Source organism: Amblyomma americanum, chromosome 9, assembly GCF_052857255.1.
Source record: "Amblyomma americanum isolate KBUSLIRL-KWMA chromosome 9, ASM5285725v1, whole genome shotgun sequence".
NCBI classification, from domain to species: Eukaryota; Metazoa; Arthropoda; class Arachnida; order Ixodida; family Ixodidae; genus Amblyomma; species Amblyomma americanum.
In genome coordinates, this window is record NC_135505.1 from 146,792,707 (window position 1) to 146,818,271 (window position 25,565).

A 25,565-nucleotide genomic window follows, 5' to 3' on the forward strand; every position below is an offset into this window, starting at 1 on the left:
ATATCAGCTGAAGTAAGAAACATCCCCGGGTATTCCAGGCATCGTACAACCTACAGCCTGTTCTTGTACTCAGCAGCTTTACTCGCGACTGTCGTTCAGTGCGCGAAATTATAATTCTGTGAGAGAATGCAAGCAGAGTGCTTTTTTCAGAGGCGTTACTTCAGTCGGCGGCAGCGGCAGGGCGCTGCTAGCGCCGGCCGAAGTTGAAAATGCCCGCGGCACTACGCAGAGGAGCTGGAGGCGAGAGTGAAAAGGAGAGCAAATAAAAAATACAAGGAGCAGAGGAGAGAGACAGAGAGAAATAGAGAGCGAGTGAGTGAGCGAGCGGGTGGCTTCTCCGTCGTCTTCGCCGTTGTCGAAGCTACCCAGCCCGTCGGTTGATCGTTGGTTCGTTGTGGACCGCTACCTTTGGGTGCCCCGGTGCAGCAGTGTTGCGTCATTAGCTACCGACATGCCAGCCACGGCGGCAGTGCTGGACCTGAGTAATATGCTCATGTCGCGGACTCTCGTTCGGTCGTCGGCCGTTGTCAAGCCTGTGCGCGCGGTCAAGCGAATGCTGTTCCCGGTCGATCACGAGCAGGTACGCCGAGATCTGGACGCGGAGATGCGGGCTCGTTCCCAGTCATTTTCCGATAAGGTACAACTTCGATCTCAGCACGGAGACTCCGCTCCCCGGTGGCCGTTACGAGTGGAACTACGATCGTGCGGCGACTGCTAGCGCACCAGAAACGGAGGACGCCGTTGCTACAGACGCCACGCTCGGTGGCGGCGGCGCAGAGGAGGCCCCGATAGGAGCGCGACCCCAGCCAACGGCGGCCCACAGTAGACAAGGCCTCATAACAGGTGAGTTTTCAAACGCCGCGCGCTAAGATGTCACGTACACCGTGAAAAGCGTCCCGATCGACTGCCGAAGCGCTTGTTTCTGCGATTTTATGCGCGATTTTGTCCAGTTCAGTTAGGCTTAGCGCTGCCTGAACAGCGGCGGCCAGCTTCCACGCATCGCAAATGGCGTAGAAGGGGCAGCCGAACGCTGGGCAGACTTGCCGTTAAATCGGCCTTTCATCCGTGTACGGTTTTTTATGTGCGGTTGTGTGGCGGCGTGTGTTGGTGCTGTTATGCGTGATACTGCAGCAGTGTGTTTCGCGTGTGCGGAAATAGTGCACAGTTCCGAAATATTCCTTCCGGAATGGGGCGTGGGTCCTCGAGCTCCTGTATGAGCGACGCCATGCGTGGAGCATTTGCGGTGGCGCCATCTGTTCACAGACGACTGAAACGAGCCTCTCGTGACCTCTTTCAATGTTGCTAGACCATGGTTTCTGCAGCGTGCGGTCAAATGCGAGGTCGCCGCCCTGCAGAGGCCAACGGAACGGGGCGACAAAGGCGACTGCAGAAGCGTTGCGTACTTTCGCTGCTGACATTGTTCGTTCACTGGCACCTCGGCTTTTCATCTGGAATAGCCTTAATTTAGGCGTTCAAATGCATGCACCACGGTAATCTACTAGCACCACTTTTTCCGTTACGGGAGTGATGCCGGGTGCCCGGTCTCTATAACGGGTAATTTAATTTGACGTTCTTCCGGTAAATAGAAGTTAAAATATAACTCCCGTGTTAAACTAGTGGCCATCGACAGCATTTCAAACGCTGCAGTTGCGTTATGCTCGGAATGTGTGTGTGTTGCGCATCTGTTTACTTTTTTACAAGGCCCGGAACTCATGCAGTTCATTAATTAATGCTGCTGAGCCTGTAGCTTACGGTGCCATAGCGATTTTTTTATTTTTTTTATTTTCCATGCGATGTAAGTTGAAATGCCAAGGCCGCCGCTTTTTGTTTGCAGAAATCTGTTTTTGTGTTTTGTTCATTCGTACTTGTCGTTCGCTCACCCCTCCTTTGAGCCTTTATCTGAACAATTCGGTGCGATAGATCGCGAGCGTACAAAGAAAAATCATTTCTGACGCTTCGTTCCAGACTAATTCTCAGCGGAGTGGCGTGCATCTGTCGATTGTTTGTTGGAGTCCTCACCCTCTAGTCGGTGCGTTACCCTTGAGTGCAACTTGAAACAAACGCCGCACATACCATTCTTTACTTAATATTTGTAGTTTATTCCATTTCATTTGGCGTTTAAGGCGTGACATTGTAAGCGTAGTGTCGACGATGCTTTTGTACATGGCGAATGGTTATCTTCGCGATTTATTTTTCATCATTTGCCGTACAATAAATTCCGGCCTCTGCCCCACTCATGTGATACGCATTTTAAATCCGCCCATCGCATGTTCTTGATACCAGCGAGATTCCAGTACGTCTAAAGTGTTCCGTGTTTGTTTTCCATGGTAGAGAGAGGGAAAGCAGACGGTTTCTTGATACACGCAAAATGAACCGGAAAGGGGGAGGAGGCCTCAGGGTGCTTGCCGACGTTTCGACAAGGGGACCTGACTTCGTCTGGACAAAGCGTTCAACGTTGTCGAGTTTTAAATAGGGCCTTCACTCCGAGGAGGAAAACCCGGTGAGGGGGAGGGGACATGAAGTGGAAGGGTGTTAGGATGGGGAGTGTGAATCTTGTACAGGCATGATGGCTACTGAAGAGCATTAACCGGTTGACCTGCAAAACTGTCAAAAAAAAATAAAATAGGCCAGCTCAGCAGAAGGAATTCAGGGGTGTGGAGCTTGGAGAGATAGCAAACGTGGGCTTGAACGCTTTTTTTTTTAATTTCGCGCGTTTCATCATGAGGCGCACATGTCCCGACCCATTTGTTGGTTGAAAAACCTGCCTTTTTATTAATCGTACTTAGCTGGAGGCATCGCTGCGGGACTTCGCCGCCGAATCACGATCGAAGCTACGCGTTGAAAGTTGCGAGGTGCTTCGCCGCATCGCTTGGTTGCTTGAAGGGGAAGCGCCCTTTCGCGGCGCCTCTCAGGACTCGCAACGCCTACTCCGAATGTAACCGAGCGTAGTAGCCTCAGGAAACGGATGCAGTGAGCGTTAGCGTAGCTTAGACGTATACCAGACCAGCCGAGTGCCTCCTACGCAGACAGAGCAGGGATCCTTCCGGCAGATCCGGAATGCATACACGCTACTACGTGCTATGACGAGTTCGACGTGCAAATAGAGCATTGTAGTATAATACTCCGCTTTGGAAAAGAATAATATAGGTGTGACTAAATTGGCTGTAACATAGAAAGGCAATGGAAAATGACGCAGAAGTGAAAGGGATGGATGAGCGTCCCTGCGCATAATGCAATTTTTGGTCTCCCTTTACGAATGAACTAGCCCACACCAAGATTTTGCTGAATTCGCCAGCCGGTGTTGCGGAACTTCAAATGCATTCGATAGAAAGTTAACAGATGCTGAGCGGACGGCGAACTCCCCGCCAAATCTCTCCACAGTGTGTAGCAAAAATGAAAAAATTGGTTTAGGGGTACGTTTCGTTAGTTCTTAAAGGCTAAAGCGAATAGGCACCGAGACCAAGAACAAAAAAGCGCGGCAGCGCCCAGTGGATGAAATGTGCCGCGTCTTTCCATGAAGTGGCGGCGGAGTTTGTTACAAATACGCGGTCATTTGTTGCCAGGGGCAAATTTATCGGACACTCTTAAGGGGCTGTCCAATTTGAACCAGGCTTTTCTTTCTTTTTTTCGTCGAAAAGAATGCGGTTCAGCATGGTTTTCCTATGTAAAATTCCTCGCTTGGTGTGGAGCGGTGGGGCGAAATCCGCCTCTGTTGCTCTCATCACGCTAGAATGACTTCGATTGTAGGGCCCCCCTTCGTATTAATCACAATACGGTGTATCGGTTCTCGCGAAGATTCTTTCGGGGTGTCGCCCCTCCAGTTAATCGCGTATCACTCTCGCTCCTTACCACTTCGCGCCGACCGCGACAAGGAGGTTAGCATTGCCAGCGATTGTTTGAAACGTACGGAACACACGTGGCCGACATTAACCGGTTAGTGGTGGGGTAATGCAGTGCTCCGGCTACACTTCCGCGCCGCTAAGATCCTTTTCGCCATCGCAGCTGCCCCAGGCGACTCCGTGCTCCGCTTTATAGCCGCCAAGGACGATCAGAATACAATAGGAGAATAATCGCGGAAGTGTGCGCGTTTCTTCCCAGGTCCTCGATGGAACGCGGTGGTCCGTACGCCGCTTACGAGGCAGCAAAAGCGAAGGGCTGCATCCTTGACCTTCCGAAGGCTCGTGTGGTAGCTGGATAGACGACGGTGACGCGCGCACAATTTTTAATGCTGCAGTAATAATGAGAGCCCCGTCGGGGGCAAAAAAAAAAAGAACGTGTCGTCGGCCGTAAAATAAGTACATTCATTCTCTGTGCGGGAGTGAAGTCGCCAGTCCGGAGGAAATAATAATTATTATAATTGTTTTTTGGGGAAAGGAAATGGCGCAGTATCTGTCTCATATATCGTTGGACACCTGAACCGCGCCGTAAGGGAAGGGAAAAGGAGGGAGTGAAAGAAGAAAGGAAAAAAAGTGCCGTAGTGGAGGGCTCCGGAATAATTTCGACCGTCTGGGGATCTTTAACATGAACTGACATGGTACAGCACAGGGGTGCTTTTTGCGTTTCGCCTGCATCGAAACGCGGCCGCCGCGGTTGGGTTCGGACCCTGGTACTCCGGATCTAAAGCATAAAAAGCGCCTAATGGTGCCGTATTGACAGCGCATAATGTAATTAAGTTTCACTCTTAATTTTTTTTCTTACTATATGGTGAAAGAAACGTTAGTTTTTCGCTTTCATAGAAAGAGTATAGTAAAGAGTAAGCTTCTCTGCAGTCGCAGCGAGCTATGGAAAGGAAAATGACAGGTGTAACGTTAAGAGACCAGAAGCGGGCAGAGTGGGTGAGGGAACAAACGTGGGTTAACGACATCCTAGTCGAAATCAAGAGGAAGAAATGGGCTTGGGCAGGGCATGTAATGCGAAGGCATAGTGGATTCCAGGAGAAGGCAAGCGCATTAGGGGGTGGCAGAAAGTTAGGTGGGCGGGGGGATACGGTCGGCGCAGCTGGCAAAGGACAGGGCATGGGGGAGGCCTTTGTCCTGCAGTGGATGTAGGCTGATGATGGCTTGGCTGAGTCTCCGCTCGTAGCCTGTCTTGACTGTAAATACCATCCTCCAGGCATTCGTCCCAAGAAAACCCTGAGTTAAAATATGGAGGCAGCTCAAAAGCTGGCGAGTTCTGCTCCCCTATGTCATCATGAACGGTCAAGAGGCATTTGCCTTGCGGTGGGCTTAGTCAGGCTGACGATGGGGACGATGATGTAGTCGTTTTGTGAATGCATTCGAAGCTGTCACCCATCCCTAGCGGCTGTTCCAAGACAAGGCGTGTTTCCTCCTTTGCGCTTCCGCTCCCCTCTGTGTAGAGACGATGGGGGGGATGTGAATAAATGCTATCAATGCGGAAGGCTGGGCTAGTTGGTATGTCATCATTAATTAAAAGACTAGCGCATAAAACTGGGACGCAGACAGAGAAGACAGGACGAGCGCTAATTAGCGCTCGTCATGTCTTCTTCTCTGTCTGCGTCCAGTTTTATGCGCTAGTCTTTTAATTAATGATGTGAATAAAAGCCTCGTGTGGTCAATGTCCTTGCCATACCGTCTCTGCATGTGTCGTTTGGTTTTTCCCAACTGTGTGTGCGTGTGTTAGTGGCTGAATGGTCTTCTTCTCTGTCGCAGACTTCTACTCGACCCGGAAGCGACACCTGAATGTGGAGAAGAGCCAGCAGCCTCCTGCCAAGGCCTCAAGGCAGATGCAGCCGGAAGTGGTGACGCCGGAAGTGGTGCCTTAGCGGGGCCGCTGGGGTGGTCCTCTGCTGTTTGCAGCAGCACCGTGCCTTTTTTTTTAAACCCCGTGCACTCGGAAAAATGATGATGATCTCAATGGCTGCCCCGCCGCCCCCCACCCACCCTACTTCCTCCTCACCCTCCCTCCCCGCCCCCCTTTTTTAATCCACCCCCGGTACCTGACCAGAGAAGCGATAAGCACCACTGTCTACCACAATCACGAGCGAGTTCCTAACTCCCCCCTCAACCCTAGCAACTACCCATTTTTTTCCCAAGATCTCAATACTGTAGACAGACAAACACTCACACACCGAAAGGGGCGCCGTCTTTTGCTTATTCTTTTTTTAAAGAAAAAATTAAGCATTTTATTTTGTTTTTTACCGATTTTATAGCGCTTTGTTGTTTTATGATAGTGGCGGCCCTCTCCAGTATATATCGTCCAGGGCGGCAGCCAGCGTGCAATAGGCGCCAGCCCAAGGCGCCCCCCCCCCCCCCTCCCACGTGACGCAACCAGTGTGTACAGAGAGCCTCTATTCGCTAATAAAGAGAGTGGTGAGAGCCGCCTGCAGCATGGCACACCCACTGAGTCCGTGTCCTTCTCATTCCGCGGCTGCCTTTCTTCACTGAAGACGGTGAGGACGGCGAAATTTCTTTTGCAGAGACACACCATGGCGCCACGTTGGGTGCAAACTGCTACGGGAAAAAGAGAGAAAAAAAACTGCGAAAAAAAGGCGATCTGTGTGTGTCTTTCCTGGTCCTCCTCCTTTTTTTCCTTTTTTTTTAATTCTCTCGAAGATGTACAAACTCGCACAGCAATTCACGCTTCTGAACTGCTACAGGAAAGCACCACGTTTTCACGTTCTACAACTTGACTGAGCGCGCGTGCGCTCTGGGTGGTGGTGCGCATTTTGCAGCAGCAAGAACAAAACTGTTTTGCCGCCAATAACACGGGCCTTTGTTAGAATACCTACCAACAGATGGCTCCACCATACTGTTAGCCACGAAACCTATTTGTGATCTTTGATGCCAGTGGTGGTCTCATCGTTCACAAAAGAGCGCGGTCCTGAGGTAATAATAATAATAATTGGTTTTTTGGGAAAGGAAATGGCGCAGTATCTGTCTTATATATCGTTGGACACCTGAACCGCGCCGTAAGGGAAGGGATAAAGGAGGGAGTGAAAGAAGAAAGGAAGTGAGAGGTGCCGTAGTGCAGGGCTCCGGAATAATTTCGACCACCTGGGGATCTTTAACGTGCACTGACATCGCACAGCACACGGGCGCCTTAGCGTTTTTCCTCCATAAAAACGCAGCCGCCGCGGTCGGGTTCGAACCCGGGAACTCCGGATCAGTAGTCGAGCGCCCTAACCACTGAGCCACCGCGGCGGGTCCGGTCCTGAGAGCTGGTGCTAGTTTTGCGCTTCTGAAGTTTTGCTGCATGACGGCAGGCCGAATGGGCGGCACGCGAAGCGAGTAGTAGTAGTAAGTGGTTTATGAAAATTGTTATAAAAAGGAAGGAAAATATTTTTGCTAGCCCCGGCATCTGCCATCGATACTGAAGCACCTGAGCTGGGGCAGCGGAAATAAAGGATAGCAGCCAGAATGAAGAAATGAAAGAGGTGAGGGGACAGGAAGAGAGGATAGGGGGAGAGAGGTAATATACACAAATACACTATTTACACAATACATACATACAGGCTGCGCGTCTGGTTCATGATGAAGCACGCCAAGCGAGAAGCGCTTCAGTTTTTCAAACCTCAACAACAGTTATCGGAACTCTGTAGGAACTTCCCTAGTCTTCCGCTTTTACACAATTTGCTGGATTATGCAAGCTCTGTTTCCAGTATAAACAGCGTAATTGCAATCTTTGGACACAACTGTCTCACTCTAGTTGGACTCGGTAATTTCTTTTAGTGTCCCTTTCAAAGAAAGGGCAGATACAAGAGTAATAGAAAAGCCCGGAAAAAAAAAATGTGGTCGACGTATTAAAAGCCCGCGCGAAGCCCACCACCAGGGGCTCCCGATAACTTCAACAACAAAGATGTGGGTGCGAGGAGGTCGTGATGGAGTTTCAAGAGGACATATATACTATAGATATCACAACCATGGCAGGTGTGGAAGACAGGAAATCAATGAGAATGGGCGGTAAAGCTTCACACCTGTTGGGGAAGCGGCCTATCCGAAATATATACTTTGAAATCATCGCCCAGCACCAAGGACAGAAGTTCCAATCCATCCCCGTCCCCACGAGCAATACACGGAGAAACTGAATTGAATTTATTGTGCTTTTGACACTACAGCCACGGAACAGAGGCAAAAGGCAGTAACGAGGACCGCCTGAGTAGGCCCCTGCGCCTTCATAACTCGACAACAGAAGCACAAAGCGGCCGTAGCGTAAAGCTGGTACGCACATTTCGTACTCGACACAAAATTAACACAATATAGGAGCATCCTTTCTCTTGAGAGGCAACTGCAGGAAATGAAATGCGATCGAAGCATGCAAGCTGCTAAATAACAATCCGTGTTGGGAATCCACCCTATGCCACATAATGTGGGCCTGCCAACATTACCTAAACCTTCCGCCATGACCTTCCCCTCCACCAGAGATCTGGTAAGCTGCTCTGTTCAGCTCGCAACTCTGGATGAGCAACGTCGCTTTGTGGAACGAGGAAGGCCAATGGCCCTCAGCACTGGAGCCCTAGACTAAGGGCCCCTCCGCAACGTTTCTCAATGTGTCGCTATAAATGTTTTCACTGCCAACACCGGCTAAGCCGGATATGCGAGACCTTCACTATGCAGTTTCCCGATGCAGCAGGTCAAGGAAGTGGAGTGGAGAGAAGCGAGGGAGAATTCTATTTTTTTTGCTTGTTTTTGATGAGGATGGTGGCTATTTTGTCATCCAGAGTAACCGGGTCCGAACCCGACCGCGGCGGCAGCGTTTCGTCGGAGGTGAAACGCAAATGCGCCCGTGTGCAGTGCGATGTCAATGTTCCTTAAAATATCCCCAGGTGGTCGAAATTATTCCGGAGCCCTCCACTACGGTACCTCTTTCTTCCTTTCTTCTCTCAGTCCCTCCTTTATCCCTTCCCTTAAGGCGCGGTTCAGGTGTCCGCTGAGATATGTGAGACAGTTACTGCGCCGTTTTCCTTTCCCCCAAAGCCAATATTCAATTCAAAAACCAATTCAACCAGTGGACCCGCCGCGGTGGCTCAGTGGTTACGGCGCTCGACTACTGATCCGGAGTTCCCGGGCTCGAACCCGACCGCGGCGGCTACGTTTTTATGGAGGAAAAACGCTAAGGCGCCCGTGTGCTGTGCGATGTCAGTGCACGTTAAAGATCCCCATGCAGGTGGTCGAAATTATACCAGAGCCCTCCACTACAGCACCTCCTCTTCCTTTCTTCTTTCACTCCCTCCTTTATCCCTTCCCTTACGGCGCGGTTCGGGTGTCCAACGATATATGAGACAGATACTGCGCCATTTCCTTTCCCCAAAAACCAATTATTATTAATTCAACCAGTGGTGCCGCCCTCTGGCGAACGGTTTTCCGAAGATCGCCATGCTGCTGCCTCCGGAACACCGGCGCAATGAACTGCCTAGTGCCTTAGCGAAGTTAGGAGGACAGGTGAGGCGTATGTAGTATTAAAGGACGGGCGCATACTGTGCTATCGCGGATTAGCGGATAGACGAGAACTAGGTGTGGGATTCCTCATTAATCAAGATATAGCTGGCAACGTAGAGGAGTTCTGTAGTATTAACGAAAGGGTGGCAACTATCGTGATTAGGCTTATTAAAAGGTACAAGCTGAAGGTGGTCCAGGCCTGCGCGCCTACATCCAGTCATGATGACCAGACGGTTGAAAACTTCTATGAAGACGTGGAATCGGCAATGAGCAAAGCAAAATCCCGGTACACTGTACTAATGGCCGACAGTTCAATGCGAAGGTGGGGAAGAAGCAGGCTGGCGACCAGGCGGTAGGCGACTATGGGATAGGCTCTAGGAATAGCAGGGAGGGCTATTAGTAAAGTTCGCAGATAGAAATAATTTACGCATTATGAATACCTTCTTCCGCAAACGAGAGAACAGGAAGTGGACCTAGAGGAGCCCCAATGGTAAGACCAAAAATGAAATCGACTTCATACTATGCGCTCAACCTGGCACAACCTGGCATCGTTCAGGATGTGTATGTTCTCGGTAAGTTGCGCTGTAGCGACCACAGAATGGTATAAGGTCTCGAATTAGCTTAGACTGGAAAAGGGAACGGAAGAAGCTAGTGAAGAGGAAGTCCATTAACGAGCTAGCGGTAAGAGGGAAAATAGAGGAAATCAGGATATCGCTGCAGAACAGACATTCGGCTTTAACTAAGAAAGACGATCTTAATGTTGTTGCAATGAACTATAATCTGACAACTAGCATTACGAAGTGCGCAGTAGAAGTAGGCGGTAGGACGGTTCGACAGGACACCGGCACGCTATCTCAGGAGACGAAAGATCTGATTAAGAAATGTCAAAACAAGAGGGCGTCAGTCAGAATAGAACTTGCAGAGCTATCGAAGTTAACAAATAAGCGCAATGGGGGAGGGGGGGGGGGGGCTCTCCGACATAAGGAAGCTTAATATAGAGGGAATCGAGCATGCTCTAAAGAACGGAGGTAGCCTAGAAGCGGTGAAGAGGAAACTAGGCATAGGTAAAAACCAGATGTATGTGTTAAGAGACAAGGAGGCCAATGTCGTTAGCAATATGGATAAGATAGTTAATGTAGCCGAAGAGTTCTACACAAATCTGTACGGTAGCCAATATAATCAGAGCACTATTGAGAGAGACAGTAGCGCACAGCAATGCGTCTGAATTGGGAACAGTTGGGGATAACAGTTAATGGAGAATACCTCAATAATTTGCGATTCGCTGACGACATTGCCTTGCTGAGTCATTCAGGATATGAACTGCAAATCATGATCAATGAGTTAGACAGAGCAGAGCAATAAAGGCAGCGTTTGGCCGAGTTGGTTTTCCGTGCTGAACGTGAAAGCGCAAGAAACAAGGACGTAGAATAAGACAGACAACACAAGCGCTCACTTCCAACTTATCTTTATTACAAGCAAGAAACGGAGTTTTATACTCTCGATAATGCCTGCAAGGCATTACCAAAGAGTGGTGAAAGATAGATGATAGTCATCGAGCGTCACACTTGAACGATAAAAGATAGGACATCTCTTTTTGTGAGAGCAGAATTGACGGAGCACTTACGCAGTCATCGCCAGCTCGCGCTATCTCCAACGCCTCAACAATTTCGCGCGTAATTTGACATTTGTTCCCGTAAAGGACTTCGTACTTGTGAAAAAGAGGACTACAACCTCATTTTCCTTCTTTTTCTTTGCTTTTGCATTTTAGATTTGTTGTCTGTCTTATTCTACGTCCTTGTTTTTTGCGCTTTTACGTTCAGCAGAGCAGAACGGTGCGTCTAAAAATTAACAAGCAGAAAACCAAAGTAATGTTCAACAGTCCAGAAAGGGAACAGCAGTTCACAATTGGCAATCAGGGGCTGGAAGTGGTAAAGGAATTCGTCTACTTAGGGCAGGTAGTGACAGCTGATCCGGATCAAGAGAGGGAAATAACTAGCATGATAAGAATGGGATGGAACGCATATGGCAGGTTCTCTCACATCATGAATAGAGGTTACCAATATCCCTCAAGGGAAAAGTGTACAACAGCTGTATCTTACCGGTACTCACCTACGGGGCAGAAACGTGGAGGCTAACGAAAAGGGTTCAGCTGAAGTTAAGGACAACGCAGCGAGCCATGGAAAGAAAAATGATACGTGTAACGTTAAGCGACCGGAAGCGGGCAGAGTGGGTGAGGGAACATGTTAAAGACATCCTAGTCGAAATCAAGAGGAAGAAATGGGCTTATGCAGGGCATGTAATGTGAAGGCAAGATAACCGCCGGTCCTTAAGGGTGATAATAATAATAATAATAATTGGTTTTTGGGGGGAAAGGAAATGGCGCAGTATCTGTCTCATATATCGTTGGACACCTGAACCGCACCGTAAGGGAAGGGATAAAGGAGGGACTGAAAGAAGAAAGGAAGAATAGGTGCCGTAGTGGAGGGCTCCGGAATAATTTCGACCACATGGGGATCTTTAACGTGCACTGACATCGCACAGCACACGGGCGCCTTAGAGTTTTTCCTCCATGAAAACTCAGCCGCCGCGGTCGGGTTCGAACCCGGGAACTCCGGATCAGTAGTCGAGCGCTCTAACCACTGAGCCACCGCGGCGGGGCTCCTTAAGGGTGACGGAGTGGATTCCAAGAGATGGCAAGCCTAATAGGGAGAGGCAGAAGGTTAGGTGGGCGGACGAGAGTAAGAAGTTTGCAGGCATAGTGTGGGCGCAGCCAGCTGGAAAAGGACAGGGTTAATTGGAGAGACATGGGAGAGGCCTTTGCCCTGCAGTGGGTGTAGCCAGTCAGATGATTATGATGTTTCGACTGCATCCCAGCGTCGAGTCAATGTCGGTATAGCTTCATGCATGACGATCAAGCTTAAACATGATGGCACTACAGCGGCCGCGGCACTTCCTTCACAACAGCGCAGCAGTGCGTCAAGCTTTGCGAGAGAGAATTGAGTTTTTTTTTTTTTTAGAAAAGGAAATGGCGCAGTAACAGTCTCGCATATCTCGGGGGTGACGGCCTTGGAAAGAGTATTCCGTAGACCTGTTTCCACTCCGCTTTGACCGAACGGAGAGTGTGTGCGACGCTGTTTCGCCCTCTGTCATAATTTTTGGGCCATTGTCTGGGGAAGGAGATTTGTGGTTTATGGGGATTTAACGTCCCAAAGCAACTCAGGCTATGAGAGACGCCGTAGTGAAGGGCTCCGGAAATTTCCACCACCTGCGGTTCTTTAACGTGCACTGACACCGCACAGTACACGGCCCTTTAGAATTTCGCCTCCATTGAAATTCGACCGCCGCGGCCGGGATCGAACCCGCGTCTTTCGAGTCAGCAGCTGAGCGCCAGAACCACGTCGGGAAAAAGAATAGGAGCCGAACACACACAAGTAAACTACTCCGACTAGACAACAATTATAAATTCGGCAGAGACACTTAAGACTGCTTATGCATGAAAATGCGAAAGCTTTAAAGTGTTGAGTCGTGCTACGTAACAGAATCACTACGGGTCGTGACTATGAGACATGGCTACGCATACTTTGTACAAGCTATATACACATTACATTACGTTACTTGTAATGCTGAGTCACGTCACGTTGCAGAACTTAGTGCTAAGTCATGCATCATCGCTATGACTAAGCGCTATGACTGCGCTGCATTTAAAGCGATGAGTCATGCTAAATTGTCTGATGATTGAGTCATGAGCGATCACTATGACTCCGCATACTTTGTATAAACTATATACAAAGCTTACATTGCGTTACTTCTAAACTAATGATCCATGATACGTTGCGGAATGACTGAGCCATGACTATGACTACTAGTCATGACTTTCAAAGGTCATAGTACGTTACGTTCCATCGTTCACGGCTATACGTGTTCGCTTATATGCATGTGTTGTGACATCTTACAACTCCGTTCTGACACCATCCAAACTTTCCGCCATGGACGACTGTTGTGCTAATGGGACACACAGTTAAAATTCGATCTAACGAAACCCGATTTTACGAACTTTCGATCCACCCCCCTACGGCTCCTGCGCGCCCTGGCCTGCTGCCTCGGAGGTACAGCGAGAGATCGTCGGCATTGCGGGAAAGCGGAGCACACCCCTCTGCGCTGTGCAGCAGCTGGCCAGAGCCGTCATACACGAGGAGCTCCAGGACCATCTCCTCGTGTACACCGACGGCTCAGTGGCCCGCGACAGCTGCTCCCTTGCTGCGGCGGCCACCATCCCCGCCCTGCGACTGCACAGCCAGCAACACGCAACCTTCCTGGGCTCCTCCACCACGGCGGAGTTGATGGGGATCCGGCTCGGGCTGGACCTCCTGCTCACCCTCGACCCTCCGCCGCCCAGGAGTGCTCTGCTGTGCGACTCCCGCGCCGCCCTCAGCCGCCTGCAATCTAACGGCCGCGGTACCCCACTAGTGCGGGAAATTCGCTCGCGCATCGAGCGCCTCGCGCAGAGAGGTTGTGCCGTGCGTGCACAGTGGGTGCCCGGTCACTGCGGCATCGCCGGCAACGAAGCTGACGACCTCGCGACCGCTGCACACCAACTACCTGCCAGCGATCTGCCCCTTGCGCTGGAGGACGTGCGTGCGGCCATCCACGACCATCTCCGAAAGCAGCACCCCGACCCACGCATCGCAGGAGGTGAGCGCATCGACAGTGTCACCGGCTGTCGCGCACTTATACGGTCACAACGTGCAATGATCCTCCGCGCGCGCATTGGCTGCGTGTGGCCCGGGGAACGACGGGTGCGTCACGGAATCGCGACGAGTGATGTGTGTGACGGATGCGGTGCAGTGGAAACACTAGAACACCTGCTCCTTCACTGTGCCGCGTTCGCCGATGCTCGTCGCGTTATGCTTGCGGCATATAGGACGCAGGGCATACTACCAGACTCCATCAAGACGCTATTGTGGCCGCAGGGCAGTGAGCGCACTCGTGAGCGAACTTTGGTGAGCCTCTGTGCGTTTCTCGCACACACGGGCTTGACGTCCCGTCTGTTCTCCATCAGGTAGTTACACGCAGTGACCGAACGCTCCGCGAGTTCTACCTTGAACGATTAATAACCGGACGCCCCACTCCAGTTGTAACTAACACAGTGCTGTGCGCGTGTGTGATTTAATTCCTCTAAAATGAACTAATAACGCACACAACCTGTTCACATTTCTTATTGTGTAAATAGTTTGTGTATATTACCTCTACCCCTATCCTCTCTTCCTGTCCCCTCACCTCTTTCATTTCATTTCTTCATTCTGCCTGCTATCCTTCATTTCCGCTGCCCCAGCTCAGGTGCTTCAGTATCGATGGCAGATGCCGGGGCTAGCAAAAATCTTTTCCTTCCTTTTTACTATTATTTTAATATAATAAAACCCCTACCACCACCACCACTTTCGATCCCGACCGTGGTGGCCGCATTTCGATGGAGGCGAAACGCTAAAGCGCCCATGTGCTGTGCAATGTCAGCGCACGTTAAAGATCCCCAGGTGGTCGAAGTTATTCCGGAGCCCTCCACTACGGCACCCCTTTCTTCCTTTTTTCTCTAAGTCCCTCCTTTATCCCTCCCTTTACGGCGCAGTACAGTTGTCCTCCGAGATGCGAGACAGATACTGCTCCATTTCCTTTCGCCAAAAATAATAATAACCGGTTTTTGGAGAAAGGAAATGGCGGGGTATCTGTCTCATATATCGTTGGACACCTGAACCGCGCATGGCGGCGCTGCGAGCGCGTGCATGCTGGCGGTGCGTGTGCACGTGCGGTTCCCGCGGGAGCTCGTGGTGGAGCTGTGGTGGGCAGCGCGCTGTCTCAGTCGCCGCCGGAAAGACGAGGAAGACGCTTGGCACGCGGCTCCGGAGCGCGAGCCCGACGCCGACGATCAGTGCCCCGCTTTGCCTTTCGATCGGGTCCGCGCAATGGCCTCCTTCAACGAGAAGCTCGTCCAGGAGGTGAAGAAGCACACGCAGCTCTGGGACCAGCACTCCAAGCTGCACAAGGAGGCCGGCTACCGGGAGGCGTCCTGGATGGAAATCGCCGCCGCGCTGGACGTGACCGGTGAGCCGCTGCATGATGCGTTGACCGCACACACCGCCGGCCTCGCGCTCCGGTCTCGAACGCGTACGTGTCCGCGGAGCTGCACTGCGACCTCGCAGCTGGTTTCGTCGCAGACGCTTGGTCTGGACCCGTGTCTTATAAGAGGTCGCTGGCACCTACCGTGCGGAATCGGCTGCCTTTTACGTATTGCCGTGAGCCTAGAGCTTCCCTGGGCTCCTTTGGCGTGCTGATGGCACAGCTGATGGTGCCTATGGAAGGACGGGTCTTTTGGATGATCGTGCGTTTCAGCTGTTCGCGTCATTGACGATGCTGTGCCGGGAACGAGTGTCGTACCGATGATTGCGGGCTCATATAGCCGGAGTGTCAACGCGACCAGCTGCCGCGTGGGATTGCGTGGTCTCTGGCGTCCTTGTTGTAGGTTCCTTAGACCCACGAGCTGCTGTGTCTGGTCTAAACCTTCTGCTGCCACGTCAGGTCTGTTCCTCGAAGGCTATAGTCTACCTCGACGCAGTATTAGTTTTTTGCTGCCGCGTCCAGTCCTGCACTTTTCCTCTCACGACTGCTCGCCGTCGCACTTAATCGGCCGACGGTGGCTGGGGCACGAAAAGAGGCCTAGGCCAGGCACGTATCCAAGTGGGCCTTAGGGGGCCCGAGCAACTACCGAGAGACAAGCCCCCCCCCCCCCCCCCACCCTCTCTTCATTTCTTTTGGCTGTGCTCTGTAACAAGTCCCTTGGGCGCCTCCCGAAAAATGTTACTGGCTACGTGCCTGGTCTAGGCTACTTAATGCCAAAGCAACCATTCAATTCAATTGAATTCAATTCTTTATATCCCGTGTACACAGGGAGACGGTCGAGGGACAAAAGCCAGTAAGATGTGGCTTGACGTGCCCCTCGGCCGCTACACACAGGGCAGCAAGGAACATGAAGAGCAACATATGCAGTCTAGATAGGGGATGAAACAGCAGTAATAACAAACTAAGGAACAGAAAGAAAATATCGCAAACAAAGCGCGTCTGAGGTTACTTCAAGAACGCCATATCATGAAAAGAATTCGAAAGAAGCAGTGAAATATGCATGTTGCAATCTAAAATGTAGCGCATACGCTCTGTATATCTTTTCGGCATACTCGGGACACGTCAACATTTGCAGCATGAAACTTATTTAAAAGACGGGGTAACGTGTTTCCTAGGCTATGTGTACCATACATTGTGCGGTATGGTGGAACGTGCCACAATTCGCTATGTCTGTGTGGGTAAGTTTGTACCTTTAGCGAAAGGTGCGCCATGTCGCTCATGTGATTTATATTTTCTTTTATTTCCTTTTTGAATCTTTCAGCAAGCCTAACATGATGCATTTCAAATATTTTTAGAGCACTGAGTTGAATAGATCGCATGTATCTATTTCATAACCGACGTTAGGTACGTACGCAGAGCCTTCTGTAGAATATATATTTTATTATTATTTGCAACTGTAGTTGTTCCCCAAACTAGGCGCGCATAATTCACGCGGGACATAAAAATGGAGTTATACAGGAGAAGCTCAACTTTGTATGGAAGCATGTGACGATACCTGTTGATGATACCCGTGACACGAGAAAGTTGACTAATGACAGCGTCAACATGATTGTCCCAACTCAGCTGACAATTAAAATTTACCCCTAATATCTTAATATTTCCTACAACCTCAATCTTTTCCAAACCAAGCATAAGATTGCATGGTGTCGTAATACATTTATTTTTTTAGTCTGAAAATAACAGCTTTGGTCTTAGTTGCATTAATTTTCAACTGATTTGTAAGTGACCATACGTGCAGTGTCCTCAATGTTCTGTTTGCCTGGTTTATGCCTTCTTCACCTGTGACTGACGAGAAAATATGTGAGACATCATCTGCATGCATAACACATTTCACATTAGAGCATTCAGTAACAATTTTATTAATGTATAAATTAAAAAGTAGAGGCCCGAGAATGCTGTCTTGAGGCATGCCAGCGGTTAATTTTTTTTTTTACCGAGGATCGGAAGCTATTAATACTGTAAACTGAAAGCGGTGCTCAAGATAAGCCACCAGAAGTGCATGAACAGGACCCCTGAGACCGTAGTCAAACAGTTTTGCCAAGAGTCGGTTATGACTGATGTAGTCAAAGGCCTGCGAAAAATCTATGAAAACACTTAGAGCAAGTTTCTTATCTTCGAAACAATGTAAGATATACTCTTTCAGGCTGAGTAATGCGGTCTCGGTTAACTGATGTTTAATAAAACCAAGCTTTGAATCTGTTATTTCCGTTCTTTCAGTTGCCTTCGACTTTCTTACAGCTATTCATATGTGAGGCAGCACACTCTTAAAAGGCATCGATTTCGCCGTCGGCCGCCCCAATATGCCATAACCGAATGCCCGGTTACGGCGTTAGTGTGCTTAACATCAGGACGCAGGATCGAACCTCGGTGGCGGCGGCCACGTTTCTATGGAGGCTTAATGCTGTGCGACCTCAGTGCACGTTAAGAACCCCGGATGGCTGTAATTATTCCGGAGTCAACCAGAACGCCGCTTTCTATTTTCCTTCATTTACGCCTTATGACGTATGAGGTCGTATGAGGTGCTGCTCCTTTCCTTACGAGCTATTTCTAATTCCCCTACGTTTCAACGATAATGTTAAACCGCGTGGCCTAGCTAATAGCTTCACAGTGCGCCAGCTCTTTAAACGCAGTCGAAGCGGGCTTGGGAATTGACGCTGTCATGGGTAACGCAATGCGACCGCCGCTATCACTTCGTGGCTTCGCGGCACGACTCGAAGCCTGGGATTTTCATTCTTTTGATTGTTTCTGGGGCATTTATTTCGGCATTACTAAGTTACTGATGTTGCGGCGGCTGTGTTTCGGTGAAACCCCAACGTAAAAGAAATCTGTAAACTATGCGATGAGAGTGCAGAAAAAAGAAACCAAGGTGGTCGAATTGGATCCGGAGTCATCCACTATCGGGGGCCTTTTGCATCGTTCCACTGCAGATGGCTCTTTCCTCCATCCTACACAACATCGCTTCCCCGACGGCATGGTTGAGGTTTCCACCGAGAACTGGGACAGCTACAGTGTCTTTCCATCTCTCAAAACCAATTTTTTAGCGGGTGCTGAAGGGAACAGGCTGCACGTGTCCGTGCTGCAGATAGGGCCCTACCCAGCTTGGATTATTTAGCACAAGGTCGCGAGACGCAAATGCAAATGTTTTTGAGCAAACGAAAGAAAACTGCTTTTTTGGTGTGGTACCTGAACACCGCAGTGAAGGAAAGGATGAAGGGATGGATGAAATAAATTCTGGGGTTTTAAGAGAGAAAGAGGATCCTTAGGGTTCCGGAATAAGTTCGGCAATCTGCGGATCTTTAACATGCACTGACATCGCGTAGCTCACAGTAGACGGCCTTACTTTCAAGGCTTAGTCAGTAATTCAAGCAGAAGAGGTTGCCATCGCCCTAGCAGCCTCCGACTCCTCCTCCAAATGCATAATCACCGGCTCGCGAGCGGCTTGTCGAATAGTCGAGCAAGGGTGGGCTACTTCCCTGGCTTATCTCATCTGTAAAAACTGTAGCCGAGACGGATCCCGCGCACCGATCTCTCGTTTAAGCTCCAGGTCACCAAGGCCTCCGCGGAAACGAAGCAGCTGACGCCGCCTCCCGCGCGCTCTTTCTTCGGGCATTCCCCGCAGGACCCGACGCTCACCAGGACTCCGATTTCAATCCGGTTTACACTTTTAAGGAAATAGGCGATTGTTACAAATCCACGCACCAAACTCTTCCCACCCCGTGCAAAGGGCTGGGGAAGGTCAACGAGCGGGTACTCCAGCGCCTGCTCACTAACACGATGCTGTGCCCGGCAAGTCTAAAGCATTTCGATTCTCAATTCGACGGGCGGTGCTCACACTGTGGGGAGGTGCCTGACACCTACCACATGGTGTGGACCTGCCAGCAGAACCCGTCCGTACCCCTTATCCCAAACCCCTCCCGAGAGGACTGGGAGGCGACCCTCTCCGTCTGCTGCACCCTCGAGGCCCAAAGGGCAGCGCGCCCGGGCTGCGGAAACCGCCAATGGGGTGCCTGACTAGGCATCCCACTTAGTGGTTGTAAGGGCGTGAACCCCAACACCTGTCTCTATGGTTAATAAATGTTTTCACCACCACCACCACTGGCGCCGTTCGCGTCTCGCCTTCATCGAAACGTGGTCGCCGTGGCTGGGTTCGTGCCCGAGTGCTCCGGCTCAGTAGCCGACCGCTCTAACCACTGAGCCGCCGTGGCGTGTACCGCACCGTGAAGGAAGTGCAGAAGGAGAGAGTGAAAGAACGAAGAGAGAAAGATGTACCCTAGTGGAGGGGTTCGGAATAATTTAGACCACGAGGGGACCTTCAACGTGCACTGACATCCCATAGCACGTGGTCACATTTTGGGTCTCGCCTCCATCGAAACGAAATGAGCCCCAGAAAGATGCGTCGTAGTGGAGGGCTCCAGAAAAATTTGCCCGGCGCGATGGCTCAGTCTATAGTTAGGGCCGGCGCTCGTCTACTGAGCCGCATCACAGGGTCCGAACCCGACCGCGGCGACCGCATTTTGATGGAGGCGATACGCAAAAAGAGCCCGTGTGGTAGCTCTGCAATGTCAGTGCACGTTTGAAATCACCGGGTGGTCGAAATTATTCTGGAGCGTTCCACTATGGCAGCCCTTTTTTACAGCGAAGCTATATACCTCTACCGTCCAAGGAAATTTTCGTGTCGTCAGCAAAAACAGCTGCGTTTCAACTATTGTTGAACCTGGCTAGAGAGCGACAGCTGTGGTGTATCGGAAAAGTAGGCGAGGCTTGGCGTCTGTAACGTTGAGTCCGTTCCGCATACTGAATAGGCAACGCGCCGCTAGAAAAAAAAGTACCTTTCACTTGTTTCTTGTTTCACTCTTCGTAGAACCACGTGTGTGAATTTTCAAGTGACATCGCAATGCGCAACTGGGTGTCGTTTTACAGCTTCGCTGTCCGACCACCTTCACAGCCTGAATCGGAGAATAAAGAGGTGCCGTAGGGGAGGGCTCCGGAATAATTTCGACCACCTGGGGATCTTTAAGCACGTTCCCCACGAAGCTTGCGGCTTGCTGCCCGTTCGTTCGGCGCGGAAGCTATGCTGTCGTTCGTAACATCGGGTTTGTCGAGAACGATGTGCCGACGAACTACGACGGCAACTTGGGTCCCGCGCGCTTCGGCAAGGCGTCTGGCAGCGCTTCTACGTGGTTTGCCGCTCCGCGCGTCCGTTTCACCCACCGTACGTAGCAGAGCGATTTGTCTAACGGGCAAGGCGTCGCGCCGAACGGGCGATGTGCGTATTGCCGTCCTACTTCTATCTGTTCTTGCTATCGCTCCCATCTTTCTTTCCCCTTCAGTCCCTTCGCCCCGTCCTTTTACTCTTGCTAGGCGCTTCTGGTTTCGATGCCAGATGCCGCGGCTAGCAACGTTTTTGAAGCGAAAGCTTCGATGCGCTATAGTAGGCCACAACTTAAAAATGTGGATTAGCTCAGCTAATCCAGGATATACAAAGCGAAAGATGTCGGCGCTTACTGTGTTCATTGGCGTTTGCGTTGTCAATGCTCTAGACGGTGACGGTTTTGAGGAAAGGAAGGGCGCATAACTGGCTCCCCTGGATATGCGGATGCCTCATTGATACATGCCATTGATACATGTGGCGGTGGTGAGAGAGAGATGTGGCCTTAATGCATTAGCGCTGACAGCGTTGTGGGTGACATGCGGCACTGCAGCAATAGCTAGGCCGCAGCGTTCATTTGGTGATGAATCTCTCGCGATCAAACATTAACTGCATGCCACCTCCCAGGGTGGCAGGGAGGGCGCGCTGCCTATCCTGTGTGCGGAACGCAATCAAAGCACGCTTTTGCAGTTGGACACCAACGTCGCATACATGCAAGTGAGATTGAAGTCTCCGCTGACCCACGGAGCCGGTTGTGCTCCTTTCCTTTTGTGAAAATGAACGGCCTTTGCAAAGTTGTCAACGCCAATGGACTCTATGAACGCTGTCGGCTCGCTTGTTTTGTTTGGTATTTGAGGAAAGGAAATGGCACAGTAACCATCTCACGTACCTCGATGGACACCCAAACCACGCCGTAATGGAAGAGATAAAGGCGCGGCGCTGCGCAGCGGCGGTACACCTGTGGCTCGGTGCTACTAGTGGCGCATGCGCAGTAGTGACTAGGGAGAGAGAGAAATATCCGCGGCGAGGCGCGCGTTGTGACGTCATGTGCTTCCTCGGAGCACCGCCACGGCGAAATCACAAGTTCGCGGCCAGTAAAGCTTTCGCTTTAAAACCAGCAGGGTTGGAACCAGACCGCGGCGGCCGCGTTTCGATGGAGGCGAAATGCTAAGGCGCCCGTGTGTTGTACGATGTCAGTGCATGTTAAAGATCCCCAGCTGGTCGAAATTATTCCCGAGACCTCAACTACTGCACCTCTTTCTTCCTTTTTTCTTCCAGTCACTCTTTTACCCCTTCCTTTACGGCGCTGTTCAGAGATGAGACAGCTACTGTGCCACTTCCTTTCCCTCAAAACCAATTTAAAAGGTGTTAAATTTTCTGGGCCACTATCTGCAGCGTGCGGTATTACTCCGCTAGCCAGTTACAAAAGTAAACGAAATCAGCGTTTTAATGTTTCACTTCCTTAAATAAGCCAGGTATCAAGATTATACAGCTTATAACTTTTTTCTCGTGATTAGCTTCTTGTTTACGCGACAAGATAAGTTTTAACAATGGACTATGTCTTTGTCGTGGAGGAATTCTGTGCACCTGTCCTGACTGTGGGCGGAGTTGCAATGCAGACAAGTTGTATCTGCATACCCCTCACGGTGGAGCACTGCCATTTTGATCCACAGACTGCGACATATTACTAGCGTTAAAATACAAAGGACAAAGAGCAGAAACACACAGGACAGAGGCTAGTGTTTATGCTCTTTGTCCTTTATATTTTGACGCTAGTAATATGTCGCAGTCTGTGGATCAAAGGCACCAACTAGCCCAACTTAATTCTTTAATCACTGCCATTTATACCAAGAGTGGCGTCGCGCTGGAAGAGGGGTCTCTGTTTTCACAAGCTGTATACTAACCGTGGGGTGTCCCTGAAAGCGACAAAGACATGGTTGTTTTCCCACCAAACCGTGCGTTCCCTGGCGCAGTGGAGGAGTGCCAGACCCGGTGGCGCACCCTCCGGGACACGTACCTCAAGCGCAAGAAGCGCCGACGCATCGACCCCAAGGGGCAGTGGAGCGTACTGGACCGGGAGCTCGGCTTCCTCGATCACTTCCTGAGGCCGCGAACGTGAGTGTTGTGTGCAGCGCGACACCTGCCCGCCTTCGCGTCACAAGCACAATTTCGCGCGACTGCGACGTGGCTCAGCGGCCATTTAAGCGAGCACTCGGTTTTATCAAGCTTTACAAAGCAAAGCTACACGACGCGCGACTCGCTCAGACTTGCACTGCAGCTCTGCGTTGCTGGGTGGCACGCAACCGACTGCGTACGGCAGGTCAATTTCGCGGACCCAGGGGGTGTGCGTCTGGAAGCGTGCGCGCTGCTTTCCTTTTGCCTGGTCCTAGAAGCGATGCTGACGAAGCGCAGTCGACAAGTCAGCCTGCACCACAGTGTGTGTGTGGCTATTCTGATAAGGCGTCACAAAGAGCGTGTACCATCAGATAAGTAAGGTTTCCTGCTTTCCACCACAAATGGACGCGTCATGTGCAGTGCCTACAGCAGGGTCTCGACGTAACGAGGTCTCGAGGTATATATGAGCCTGCGCTGGCATGCCCTGGACACTTGTGTATACCCGATAGTGCACGTCCTGATATGGACCTTTTACTCCATTCAGCACTGTCTTGCGTCTGTCGCGACCAGTCTATGACAGCATATTTTGTAGTGAAATCTTTTTTTATACTTTCTTTTGAAGCAAAGGTTAGATTTAGATTATCCGGGGTTTAGGAGAGACGGCATGACCTCTATTCATGACATATTAGCCACCATTACAGGTTGGGGAGGCGAGTTTATCCCCCTCCGGCTAAAACGCTGTCCAAAGCACAAGAAACCACGTGGAGACGGCTTCAAACGCGCTTCCTCACGAACCCCGCGCAGCTGTCACGCATGTACCCCTCGCAATACAAACCCCAATGTTTCCCTTGTGGCGAAAGCGCCACTTACTATGGGAGGCTGTGCTGGCCAGCTCAGACCCGAAGACGCAAGTCCGGGCCGTCGAGTGGGCCAACCAGGTCGCCAACAGTCATGGACTAACGGTCACCTAACGGGGCCCTCCGATCACTTAGCTCTTCTTGAGAAACTAAAATGTTTTTCCAATCCAATGGGGGTTTAACGTCCCAAAGCGACTCAGGCTATGAGGGACGCCATAGTGAATGGCTCCGGGAATTTCGACCACATGGGGTTGTTTAACACGCACTGACATCGCACAGCAGACGGGCCTCTAGAATATCGCCTCCATCGAAATTGGACCGCCGCAGACGGGATCGAACCCGCGTCTTTCGGGTCAGCAGCCGAGCGCCATAACCACTGAGCCACCGCGGCGGGTTTTTGAAGCAAGGGGCAGAATGGAAATGACAATGTGAGGGGTTTCCTCGGAGATTCCGCTAACATCAGGCCGCGAACTCTCAGATCCCGCTCGCGCACCATGGCTGTGTGAATAAATGCAGTCCTCCGTCATTCTTGCAAGGGAACTGGACGTGTTAACGATATAACGGGGAGCACAGACAACAGAGTTGGTTACGGGAGGAAGTAAACAAGGGGCGGCGAGTAGTAGTCAGGTGGGCAGACGAGGTCAGGAACAGTGCGGGGATATAGCGTGGCTGCACGGCTGATTGCAGACGAATGGAAGAGGTCTTTGTCTTGCAGTGGACAGGTCTGCGCCGATGATGACGATGGTGACGACGAAGTGGAGGAGTTGCCACCATCGGCGCGTAAAATCGAAAGACGAAAACCATAAGCAAAAAAAAAAACATTCGCTCGGCACGCAGCAGCGAGCATACAGGAGGGAATATGAGATTTCGGGAGTTCACTTCTGTCCTAACTGTTCTGAACCTGGATTGGTTTTCTGGAGGCGCTTAGTACAGTGTGCAGCGCTGCCGATAGTGCGCGTGCGCTGTGGGCGGCTGGCGGAGGCAAGTTAGATTGGCTGCCGGGCGAACTCGGAAGTTAGCGGTTACGGGGTAAAAGACGATTTAACACCGCACTCTGCTAGCCTGAGTTTGAGTGCCTGATACACCCTCGCTGCCACGCCTCTTCCTCGCAGGAGGCGCTCGACGTTGAACGGGGCGGCCCCGGCGGCTTCTCCGGCCGAGGTCGAAGTCAAACGCGAGCAGCCCGACGAAGACGCCGAAGTGCGCGAGGCAGCGGCTGTGGTGGCTGCGGCAGCAGCACCACCTCAACCCTGGGATCTGTCCATGCAGCCGGCTGCCGTGGTGCCGCACCACCTGGCGGCGGGGGGTGCGGCGGCGCAGGAGCGCTCTTCGGACTCCGAGGAACTCTTCTGCCTCAGCCTGGCGGCGCACCTCAGGGGACTCCCGCCCCGCGAACGACACATGGCCAGGATTAAGATGCTGCAGACACTGCACGACTTGGAGTTTGGCGAGAACATCGGAGAGTTCACGCTAGGAGAACCGTAGACGGTGCACGACATTACGGCGGACCAGAAAGAAGGTGGCTTCAGTGAGCACCCCCATCATCAGCCGGCAGAAACTTGCACATTTTCTGTTTTTGTTTGACTAGAAATGAAAATACATTGTCTGTTGAGTTGCACGCGCATGTCTCATCACTATAGCATTTGCTTTCAACACTCTATAAACAAGAATGGACTTAACTGTGCTACTTGGTGATTTTGAGGACTGATAGTTGAGTGCAACCGAGAGTGCACAGTCAGTTGCCCTCAGCGAGAAATAAACAAGCTCGGTTCTTCGAAAGCAAGCTATTATAAAACTGTTAAGTAAAGCCCTAAGTTGGGCGAGTTAGTGAACGCTCAGCGCAAAGGAAAACCAAAGGACAGACAGGACGATGAAAAC

General features: G+C 51.0%; 2 protein-coding genes across 2 annotated transcripts; both read left to right on the forward strand.

The window, feature by feature from the left end:
- Positions 1-312: 312 nt before the first annotated feature.
- Positions 313-5,916, forward strand: LOC144104780 (cyclin-dependent kinase inhibitor 1-like). Its single transcript, XM_077637959.1, is given in 3 exon segments — positions 313-637; positions 639-843; positions 5,670-5,916. Coding segments are annotated over 3 exon segments (504 nt in total). The 5' UTR covers positions 313-451; the 3' UTR covers positions 5,783-5,916.
- Positions 5,917-15,268: 9,352 nt separating this feature from the next.
- LOC144104787 (uncharacterized) lies at positions 15,269-25,174 on the forward strand. Its single transcript, XM_077637969.1, has 3 exons — positions 15,269-15,491; positions 22,689-22,830; positions 24,800-25,174. The coding sequence occupies exons 1-3, from the start codon at positions 15,353-15,355 to the stop codon at positions 25,170-25,172; spliced, it is 654 nt and encodes a 217-aa protein (XP_077494095.1). The 5' UTR covers positions 15,269-15,352; the 3' UTR covers positions 25,173-25,174.
- The last annotated feature ends 391 nt before the right edge of the window (positions 25,175-25,565 follow it).